General features: G+C 28.4%; 2 protein-coding genes across 5 annotated transcripts in view; both read right to left on the minus strand.

Moving 5' to 3' along the window:
- The window catches only part of Sap47 (Synapse-associated protein 47kD), an 88,183-nt gene extending 84,907 nt beyond the window's left edge, over window positions 1–3,276 (minus strand). For 3 of the 4 annotated variants that reach the window (XM_029298950.2, XM_029298953.2, XM_029298949.2), the window contains exon 1: window positions 2,903–3,264. In XM_029298950.2, coding sequence (XP_029154783.1) covers window positions 2,903–3,042 — 140 coding nt within the window. In that variant the 5' untranslated portion in view covers window positions 3,043–3,264. Of the gene's footprint in view, window positions 1–2,902 lie in introns of all 4 variants that reach the window. The other variant, XM_029298951.2, reaches the window with a different exon arrangement.
- Window positions 3,277–5,194: 1,918 nt separating this feature from the next.
- Window positions 5,195–9,702, minus strand: LOC114927922 (uncharacterized). The gene is made up of 4 exons (XM_029298999.2): window positions 9,437–9,702; window positions 7,832–7,872; window positions 6,513–6,709; window positions 5,195–6,101 (listed from the first exon to the last, which is right to left on the minus strand). Exons 1-4 carry the CDS (start codon window positions 9,519–9,521, stop codon window positions 6,044–6,046), a joined length of 381 nt encoding a protein of 126 aa, XP_029154832.1. The 5' UTR covers window positions 9,522–9,702; the 3' UTR covers window positions 5,195–6,043.
- Window positions 9,703–12,679: the final 2,977 nt, after the last annotated feature.

Genomic DNA, 12,679 nt, shown 5'->3' on the forward strand with positions numbered 1-12,679 from the left:
ATTATACGAGACACGAGTAATAACATCGTACAAAATCCGTCTATATAATAATATATAAATATATATAATAAATATTAAAAAATATATGCTAAATATAATTAAATAAAATATATCTGTATAAATATATAAAATATTAATAAATATACAGGGTGTCACTTAACTGGCACCCAATATTTATATAGCGATATTCCTCGTGGAAAACTGAGTCGAAAAGTCTTGTACCATTTTTTTCTGTAAGGCATAATAAAGTAGTGATTATGCCTTACAGAAAAAAATGGTATAGGACTTTTCGGCTCAGTTTTTCACGAGGAATATCGTTATATGTATAAATATTGGGCGCCAATTAAGTGACACCCTGTATAATAAATATAATATAAAATAAATCTAAAAATCTACAATACAATATTAAATAACAAATATAATATATAAATTAAATATAAAAATGTAAATTAAATATATAATAATGAACGATTTAATAGATACATATATATTATAAATATTTTTTTGAAGAAATTATAGTAATAAAGTGTATATAAAAAAGCATAATAATAAATATAAAAATTATATACTTGTAATTACAAGTTGAGATTGAATTTTCATTGCAAATGAGATTCGATAATGTCGCGTACAAACGAAGGACGATCATTACCGAGGTATGCACGGTCGCGGTTTCCATTTCGTGAATTCCATAGTATATTCGCCAGGTGGACATTGGTCGAACACGCGTAGATTGATTTTCGCATAAATGCAACGCGGCTCGCTTTGTATTGACATTTGACGCGCCGCGCCGCGACTACGTCGCGCGACGCACGCGTCATTTCGCGGTAAACATAGGATCGAAATGCGCGTATACCTCATGGTACGTTGCGGTATTATTGAAATCGGTATGGGTATATATAAACATTTATTATTGCGTATTTGAAAGATACACGTGTAACACGTCACATACGATTGCTTAAGAAATTACACTCTATTTAAGTTAATAACTCGTATTTTAAAAAGTGAGAGAATTTTAGAGAATTCTCTTGATAAAATAGAGAATTTTATTTATAAAGTCACATTTCTTTTCAATGGTGATAATGAAAAAATATATAATATAAAAATATATATATATTAAAAAAAACATACGATTAGCATAAAAGATTAAAATAAAAATATATTTCATTTTAAATCAGAAACATGTACTTGTGTGCGTCTTGTTTCTATAAATAAAATGCTAACAAATAAAAAATAAGGATTTGTTAGTATTTTATATATGTGAAATTTTTCAACCATTGTATGTTATAAAAATGAAAAAAATATCGCTTAAAAAACGTGAAAAAAGAGAATTTTATAGAATGTAAAAATAGACAATTTTATTATATTTCGAAGTCATATTTTTTTTCAGTATTATAAAAATAATATATGTATAATATATGTATATTATATACTATGTATGTATATTGAAAAGCATACGATTAGCAAATAAGATTAAAATAGATATAACTAATTTAAAATAAAAATAATGAATAAAGATATGCTTTGTGTCTTGTTTCTATAAATAAAATGCTAAGAAATAAAAAATAAGTATTTCTTGTGAAATTTTTCACAATTCTTGTACGATATAAATGTATATAAAATATAGATATAATTTTGCTAAACAAGTATAGTGCGAAATATAAAACACCATCAGTAAAATAATGATTTTATAAATTAAAGGGAGAGAAACACGTACAAACACATATATAGATTGATCAAATATATCAAATCACACATCTGCAACAACGTATCAATATGCGTTAACGCATATTACACCGCGTATTATATGCTTTCAAATATATTTTGTCTCAAACGATGAAATTAACTGCACATATATGCGCCTAAGAAAATTTACTATCACATCACAGCATCGTGCAAATATATTACCGACATAAAAATGCATCATAATTATTCTGTATGACCGTAAAAGTGTTTAAAGTTAGATAAGACGTCTAACATCGATAATATGTGTATATATATATATATATATATATATATATATATATTACATCGGTGTGTTCCAAGATTATTACGTGTACGAGAAACTGCGTTTGTTTTTTAAATATATTAAATGTACATGTTTTTTAACATATTTATTATTGCGACTTCCATTGAAACGATCTCAAACGCGTCGTGTTAGATAAGATACGAGAACAGTTTGATGCTTTTAAAGCGATTGCATTTATGCGTCTAACAAGATAAAATAATTATTAAATTTTTTATTATGCGAAAAGATAAGCAAGAAAGGGAAAAGCTTGAAAAAACAATCGGAATTATACGCAGAATCGCGAGTAAATCCGGCGTCGATTCGCGGGTCGCGCTACTCTTTACGTAAGTCGCGGGCGTTATTGATCTAATCTCGAAAATGAATCCGTGACGGAGGTTGTGCCGCTTTTAAACTGTGATTGAAACAAAAAAAATTACATGCGCAAAAAATTACATCGAGAAAAAAGAAAGAAAAATTCCGAATAAATCAAGCGCGACGCGAATTTTTTTTTCGTAAATGTTATATAAAATTTGATTTTATCGAAATCGAAAATTTCGAAAATTTACCAATATTAATGACTATTAATAATTTATTGGTGTAATAATTAAAGAATATGACAGTCGTCGAGTCAAGAATTATAGAAATTGTCATTTTGTCAAAAGACATATATCTTGTTTCGATTTTTCGTGTCTGAAAGGGAAGAGATTTCAGATCCTGTCTTATTCGACGAGAGGATAAACGAGATTTGCATTCAGTTATCGAAACGAAGAAGAGCTGTCAGCTGTCACGCGCAGACAGACAGGTCAACGGACCTGAGCGTAAGCAGACGAACCTGGTTCTCTTCTCCTCCTGCTCCACGATATCGTTTAGGTTATGACAGATAACGAGCTGACGTACCTAGTGTTGTTCTTTTTCTCGAGATCTGCGGCGCTTTCGACTTCCGGGGAGGCGACCTTCTGCTCGCCTGGCACCTCGCTGCCGTTCTCAGGCTTCTTCCCTATCCAATTGGACACCTGATTCGTCAGGCCGGAAAACATCTTGCGACGACGAGCTCGCTTCTAGTTTGTACTCAACTGAGAACCGACGCGTCTCTCTCGCTCGAGGATCTACTCGACTCGGAGTATCGAACGCGAATGTCACGAAGGAAGTCCTCGCGGGGACTGCTCCAGAGTGCGGTAGCTCTATGGATGCGACGTTATTTATTCCGTCCGTTCTCGCGACAGCGCGACCACGAACTACTGCGTAAGTCGCACGTGCATGCGCGCAACTCACACGGCGCACCGTCAGACGGCGGCGAGACGGTGGCGCCACGTGGCCTTGCGCGGCCGCTCGGCGAACTAAAGCCCGCGGATCATCGATCGCGCGACGCGCGCCGCCGACTCCTCTTTTTTTCGGGGCATAAGTTACATTTTACGTATCGATGAGAGAAATAATAATAATAATAATGCGTCGATTTTTTTAGATTACTCGGATTCTTCGAATAAATGATTTCTCTTTTCTTTTTTTAGCAGATATCAGATGCGCACTGAGATCGAAGTAGATTTGTTCTCTGCTAAAAAATCTGTAATAAAAAAAGCTTATTGTCAATAAAATTGTGAAAAAAGTATTAATAGAAAATCTGTATTCAATAATATATGTAAATAATTTTGTCAATTAAAATCTAATGATATTTTTATGAATACATAGTAGAAATATAATTGACGTTAGGGAATATTCTTTCTTGAGAAATAATATATATATATATATATATATATATATATATTTAGATAATTATATATATGTATACAGAATGTTTCAAAATTAAATAATTAAATTTTGCCAATACACTTTATGTATAAAAACAAAAAAAAATGTGGTTAAAAAATTGTTTTATTAAAAAGTTTTAATGAAAATATTAAACACATACCATCGAGACAATATAAACTCACTATTGTCCCGAGAAGAAAAGTCCATATATATCTAATTATCCTAGCTATATTTTTATTGCAATTTAATATTGTATGTGGAAAACTGTAAAAGAGCAAAAATACATCACATAAGATTAAATTTGCGATAAAAATACATAGAGAAGATCAGTTTGACATTCATTGTTAATGTTCAAACAAAAGAAATATAAAATTCATAAAACAATAAATTTAAATCTCTCATAGTAATATCAAATTTCTATTAAAAGCAAAAGATATAATATTTTGCGAAGTAGAAAACTACAAATGTATTTCCTTTTTTTAAATGACATATGTAAATAAAATCCTATATATCAATTATATGTTTAATTTTTACAAATCAATGTTTATATATTTTTTGTTTCTACTCATATAGAATACACTGGCAAAGTAATCATTTAAAAAAATTGGGACGTTCTGTATATATTTCTCCTATATAGCATGTCTTGATATATGATAAAAATAAATTATTTATTTCTCTTAACAGAAAAATATATAAATGTAAATATACATGAATAAAATGTGTTTCAATTTTTTTATAACGACAATCTTTAAAGGCATCTTTAAAATTTTGAAATCAATATTTTTTGTTAAAATAAATGAATTTGAATTTAATATGTAATTAATAACAATAATGCAATACTTATACTTTGATTTATAAGACAAGATTAAGAGATAATTTTGATATAAAACAGGTCATAAATTATCAATATATTCACATACACATATATATGTATATGTGTATCAATAATTTATGACTTATCTTATGCCAAAATTATCCCTTAATATTAATTTTATATATATCTATATATATAATACAATCAATATTAAAAGATTATATATATATATATATATATATATATATATATATATATATATATATAATTAGCAATAAACGTATTTTGATTCAAGTTTTATAAAAACTTAAAATAATTAATAACACAAATTTTTACCAACTTAAAAGTTATTGTGCCTGGTGTAATCTTTATTGTATCCATGACGAGATTGTCAGCACGGAAATATGATAAAACCCATTAATCAAACAGAATGTCTACTTTGATCACCCAGGTGAAATATTTATATGCTCAACACGGAGAGGACATGAACAGATGTTAACGCGCGGATATTAAAACACGATATCAAGCGTACCACTTTTTTACGCCTTAAAAGCAAAGTGTGATAATAAAAAGAAAGTGTCATGTTGAACTTTGCTGTGCGATTATACTACACATTTCACAACATGATATTAAAAATAATTCGTAATTTATTTGATCAGAGCGAGGCAGTTACAACAATAATATGAGATACACATTTGTATGTACATTCGTCCATTCTCCTCTAAACGTCGATATGTCGTGCGGAAGCATCGTTACGTCACGAGGTAGAACGCACGTGGTTGCGTGACGTATGTATGTATAATCGATGAGAGATCAATAATATGTACGATGTAGTTGAATTTGTAATGTCCGTTACTTGTGTGACTTAGTAAGAGTCTCAACCGCGATTATAATTAATCTAATCGTACAATATTGATTTATTACGTCAACGTTAACGATCAAACACCATGCGTCATACGTATGTATCACAGTTTGGCACCCAAGAAACATAATCGACATTGGAACTCTACATTTCTTTCGACTCATTTTACGCGAAATATCGCGAAAATGCTTAAAAAATATCTCCTCAATTATGATACCAATTAGACGTCAATCAGATGTCACATTGTTATTTCATCGATCGACTTAAACTTTTAGAATAATTGTCTTTTTCTGTTATTTCAGGCGATATTAGTCCTATTTAGGAATATATGTCTATAATGCCCGATCGCTGACAGATCTATTTTTTTTTAAACGCAATTATATATTATATATACGATTTTAAAAAGAATTTAATTATAACTTGATGATTACCTTTCTATTTTCTCGTTCGTTCATTAAGATATATTGGTCAGATACTAGACGTCACTGGACTTTCAGTCCCGGGCTGGGTACATGATAACATGAATGAATATTTTATGAAACGCGAAGTAGTGAAGAGAATTAAATATATATTCTTATTTTCGTCCCCTAGGAATGTATATCTAATACAGTTATCATCAGTGAGTTGCGTCTGATGGAGTTGCTTTTTCTAGAGGTGCCTGTTGGTACTGATACCTGAAACAAATATTGATTCGATAAACTCTCGGAGTAAAAAGCAGTAGACAATAGAGACATTATATTCTTCAATATCAAACAATATAAAAAAATAATGCAATAAGCCGTGCGCAAAGAAATAAAACGGAGAAACAAAAAAAGGCTGACAGACTCGGTTACTCAACTGATAATCTGGCAGCGTTAAAACATAAAAACGCACATAAAGATAACGGATATCTCGTTTTTACGTACATAAGACTTATTAGAAGATAAAAATAAAGCATATTTAAAAAAATGATGCTTGAAAAAACAGTGCTTATATGTATACAATTTTCGAAACAAAAATTTTCAAGATGCGAATTTATTTAAACAGAATTTATGAAGATTGTAAAACGCGATTTTTTAAAAAAGAAACATGTAAAACATATTCACCTCAAGGCTCTCGATATTTGATATAAAGCCGTAAACGCGACGAAGAGATTTACGCTAAAGAGGCTCCAATTTCTCGGGGTGATGACCAAGGAATATCTGGTCCAAATCACTCCCGTAATACCCAGAGCACCAGATTGGCTAAGGGAGATCTTCTCCACCGGCCTTTGCAGATCACCGAGACCGGCGATTACGAGCCCCTGAAATTGCGAAAAAAGTGATTTACATATATACAATATTTTTTGATCGTTGTATTTTTTTATTAAATTTTTTTATTTTGCATTTTATTATTATTGCATTTTTTATTTAAAAATAAAATACATTGTGTTAAAAAAGGCGAATCTTAAACATTTTATGATTTAGTTATAATTTAACTGTAAATTTTTGTTTGAATATTATTTATTTTTTCATATATAAAAATTATGGAAAGTGTACAATATATAAATAAAGAATTATTCTTTCTGCAAAGTCGATATTTATAGATATCAATAATAACGAGATCGAATAAACTGTATATGTTCTGCGGTTGATATGTCACGAATTTTATATTTATATTACTTTTAATTTAACGCGACATTATGAAATGTCATTCGCAGTTGAAATAAAATCGATTTCAACGAAATGCATGTATATAATCATTATATATACATGTATATATATATATATATATATATATATACACATATATTGATATACATATATATATATATATATATATATAAATGTATATATTATTATAACATACACATATAATATATTATTATTATATACGTTATATATATATATATATATATATATTACTTATTATTTTACATATTATTTTTACATGTATATATATATATATATATATTAATCATTGCTATAAAATTATACATACAAACTGCAAGAGAAATCTATATTATACGAATGCAGTATTTAGAGTATTTCTGGTACACGCGTCTATACATATTTGCCAACATGACATTACGCAATTGCCTTGGAGCAAAATTGGTTTGTATATTAGTTGTTATATGCATGCATATCATTATTCAATCGTACAGCAGTCTTTGTACAATACTTTTTTAAAAATCGGTTAAATAAGAGAGTAAACTCATATGAAAATGGAAACATTTTTAAATATAGAATTGAAAATTAATTAATTATTATATTATACAACTTATATAACAATTTATATTTATATATAACAAGCTCCAATATCTTTGCAGCTGAACATTTTTGATTTTTATTAATTTATTTATAAATTAATTTAATATTTAATTTATGAAATTATATATCAGTTAATATAAGATTAATGTAGTAAAAAATAAAAATGTGTTACTAACCCATTTGAAAGCTGGTGCCCAGAAGAAAATGGTTTGTGGACCTAAAAAAAAGATCATGGTAATTAATATATAAATTACAGAGAATATATCGTGACATTCCTATGTGTGATCTATTGTGTATTACAGTCATAACATGTTTTTCTCTCCATTATCTTTCGTGTAATTCTTTAAAGATACTCGAGACATTTCGTAAACGCAATAATTTTAACTCAAAGTAAAAGATAAAAAATACAAAAATATACATATATTTATATAATATACGCATATATCGCTCATTTGTTACAAATAATAACTCAAAAATTTTTCATTTTTGAAATATTGTTGCAGCAAATGAGCGATATATAAAATACATATTTTATTTGTATATATAAATATTATATTATAAAATATATATAATTCATAATTAATATTCGAATAAACGGTCAATGTTCCACCGCAGACAAATATGAGAATCAAGGGCGATAACACGTGCTTCGATATGACCTTATTCGCTCCATTTATTCGAGCTTCCGCTCTAATAGCGCAAGCAAATTCGTTTGAAAATAGCTTTAGCGAAGCTCAACGGCTTTGCTTCCATTCATGTTGTAATTCGGTAAAGATGTGCCCATTTTGGCGCCAGCCATGTAAATCTAGCGTTGGTGGAAAATAGGACAATAAAATACCAAATGTAAAATGCATATATATCAGATCACGTAAATTTACATCGTATATCTCTACATGAAATTTTAAAATATGAGATAAATGCAATTTTTTTTTTTCAAATTTTTAATCTAATCTATTTCTATGTATATCAATATAAAATTTATGTATCTTTTTTCATAAATAATATATTCAATATTATTCTTCTATCAATTGTTTTATATATAATATTTTTATTTAATGTTTTTATCTGTTTTAGCTATTTAATAATTTTATTTTTATCTGCATGAAAACTAAAATCTCCAGATAATATATAGCGGAATCGATAAAGTTCGCAATAGAACAAAATGTGACCTTGAATGATAAAAAAAGGACAAATCGCGCGATGTAGTATTTTAATGCGGAATACACAGAAAGATACGCGAGACCTAATTTAAGAACGGGACGACCTTGAAAAAAAAACAACTGTACGAAACGCGTGTCACCGTAATAGCTTACGCAACTCTTACGAGATATTATAACGATAAGAGATAATAAAAGATGCGGAAGCAACTTCATGTTGATCGTGAAAAGATAGTCGTTGCAAGATAAAATCGCGATTAAAAGCGGAGCAATTATTTCTGCGCGCGTTGTACTATTTCGTGAACAAAATAATAAAAATAATACATTACATCAAAATACAACGATTTAAAAGATGTACAAATATAAATGTACAGAGATAGAGATAAAATATACAGAATGAACGCGATTTAAATGTCTAATCTCAGAGCAAAAAATATGATTTATTAGAAAAAACACCCACGTCATTCGCGCCATTTTCCTCCTTTCTTTCCCTCCCTATCTCTCTCTTTCTCTCTCTCTCTCTATGTATTTAATTATTTATTATCTCCGTACATTTCACTCGCACAAACGCATTTACACGTGGAACCTGTTCATTATCAGACGATCGATCACTTATTTACTAACCAGCTGGATGTTTCCACAGAGGCTGCAGTCCTTGGGGCACGAACTTGCCGATGGCATTCATCGAATTCCTGTAGGCGATCGACATGGCTTCCTAGTGGCGGCTCGTCCTCGTCGACTCGACTGTGTACAAAAGATCGATGAACTTTCCGCGCAGAAAACTAGGACGAATCGCGGTAAACGCGCCCTCGAACAGGTACAGCGACTGGGCAGATGACGATGAAGGTCCGCGCGCTGCGACCGAAAGGCGCAAAGTGTGTCGATTGGTCGCTATGACGCTCGCGCGATCTGTCACTGCTGCCCCTCCCCCCCTTTCCTGCAGCCAACTTCACTGCGGACACAACTCCCTCCCGTCACCGCGAGGTGGAATGCGCTTGTATGTGTACGCGCCAAAATTTGAAATATTTTGTTGTCTAGTTACTACGAATAATAAAATTAAACGTGATGTATGGCTGAAACTAAAAGTGGGACAAGGATCTCCGAAAATCGCCACACTTGCGATTAAAAATATAAATAAGATCGATGAAATTAAAAATTTTGAACATTTTTTTATTAATTATTATATTATTATTTCTATAAATTAGTTCTATCAATTTAAAGTGCTTTTTTTTTTTTACTAAATTTTGAAGTGTCTATGTAATTATCGTTTGGAAAAGAAAAAGAACATCTTGAAATTCGGTCTTAAAAAATTGAAATGAAATAATAGCGTTTATATTATCAGAAATGATAAGACTTCTAATTTGTTATGATATAATTAGAAAATAATCTGTTCAGTTGACGAGTTGACAAAATGACATGATAATGCAGAAAATCAGTAAACTTTTCAATTATCGCGAACAAGATATTAGACTCATTTTTATATACTGGGTGTCCTAAAATATCATGTGAATATCCTTTTAAATAAAAATAAATTAAAATTCTGATATTTATAATATTATATGCTAACTGAATATCTTTGGTAATTATTTACATTATTAGACATATACTTTTTAATCATGATAAATATTGAACTTGTTAGTTGAAGATATTAATCAACATTTGTTTGTCTTAATCAACGTATAATCTGATATAATTTTTGAAATATTTTTATATGTATATCTCAAAAACTATATGAAAAAATATCGATTAAGATATAATGAAATATTATAAATAATAATTCTCTACAATATATATTAAAGTCGGTTATCGAATGTCTCCGTTTATCATTGCCATATCATTTTTATTTATATTATTTAAATAAATAAAGAATTTAACAAAACAGTTGATGTTGATTTTCGTATAATTAAAAAAAATGTTTTATATAAAAACTTATTCTGTTTAGTTTTTCTATATCGTTCATTGGCTTAATCCGTATCTATATAAAGTTAAAGATGTAAATTTCTTTTTAAATTACACGTTATACACGTAAATACCACTTGACATTAGAATCTTTGTGTGATGTAAAATTAGATTTATAGCAAGTTTATCTTCTTTATCTTATAAATCGTGTTAGAAACTTGCTGAAGAAACAAGCGAAATAATTTATCACGAAAATGTAAGTATAATTTTAGAATAAATATTAAAAATTGTAGGTATATTTTTAATCTTATCCTTTTAACATTTGTAGTGAATTATTGAACTGTACAATAATGACCTCAAATATGACATTTGGATAATCTTTTATTAGATATATATTTTTATGTAAAAATAAAATTTTCAATTTTTTTAATTTGATGAAAAGTTTATAATTTTGTAAAATTATGTGTGTCACGTTCATCTGTTCATTAATCTTATCTATAGTTGTGAGGTCGATTTTCGTCCCACTTTTAGTTTAATGTAATTTTAATTGTAAAATTCTCTCACATTAATTTATTTTTAAAAAATTGATTTAAAAAAACAAAATAAAAAATAAAAAATTTTAATTTTTGTAGATAAGTCTACTGCTAGATAAATAAAACAATAGATAACATGTCTCGAAATTTTCACATTTGAAAGGCATAAACACAATAAAACAAATTTTCATCAAAAGATATAAAAAAACATAAGCGATATTTACCATCCTTGAGAATCCTATAAATATAGTTGATGTTATATGTATATATTAAATGTGTTATGTGTGAACTAGAGATACTTGAAGAAGGTGATCTTGCAAAAGACCTTGCTCTTGCTGACATTGGCCGGGAGTCCCGAATGGGATACTCGGATGTTCGCCAAATCGTCTCTTACGACTGTTAAATTTTCTATTAATAAAACCAAGGTATTTGTTCCGCATTGGTAATAGTAATGTTTGGAGAAGTATGATCATAGGTCTGAAAAATATCTATAAGAAATGTGTTTTACATATCATATATGAACAGAGGAAATAAGGGATTTAAATATAAGAGACACAAATATGACGCTAATAAACAGGAAAATAAGAAAGGATTTAAATTACATATAATTAAAGTTTTGACTATAGAAGTTGCCAGTAATTAGTTTGTGGATTGTATATCCTATAATAAAATTAAACTAAAAGAACAATTTTAATAATTAATCATTCTTTTTATGATTTAGTATTTATACATATATGTATACAATGTTTTTTAAATTCGTTTTTTTGGACAATATAAATACAAGCAACTGGCAATCTTTTTATATATCAAAAGTTTAAAATAGCTTAAAATATCCTGTATGCATTAGAAAAAAAACACATTATATATTAGAAGCATTATGTATTACAATTTACATTATTTATATATTGAGATGTTTTCGTAATAATAATTAAAATATACAATACAAAGTGATTGTAAATAACATACAAATAAAATATTTCAAAAAAATGAGCACAGGATTAAAATATAAAATATCTAATTAATCAGTAGTCAGTTTTTTTCTGAGCAACTAGCTTGGCTTATGCTTGCAATATATTATAAATAAATACATTAAGTTTCGAATAATACATATAAATGTTTCTTATCGAAATATAAATATTTTTTTTATGTGTACGATAAAAATATATATAAGATCGTGCAATATATTCTATGTGATAACTTAATATATTAATAGATAGAAAGATTAAGAAATGCAAGCATATTATATTTTGTAGCATTGATAGAAAGGAAAAAAACTAACAAACTGAGATATAAAAAAAGGATAAAAGATCTATTAAAAATTAATGAATATTAATGACGAAGAATTTACCTAACTTATGAAATGTTGTATTTAAGTCTGATAAAACTTTTCCAATTCTTATGTTTCAAATATTAAAATAAATACAATCTAATACAA

Source organism: Nylanderia fulva, unplaced genomic scaffold, assembly GCF_048542155.1.
Source record: "Nylanderia fulva isolate GAGA-0341 unplaced genomic scaffold, ASM4854215v1 Scaffold12, whole genome shotgun sequence".
NCBI classification, from domain to species: domain Eukaryota; kingdom Metazoa; phylum Arthropoda; class Insecta; order Hymenoptera; family Formicidae; genus Nylanderia; species Nylanderia fulva.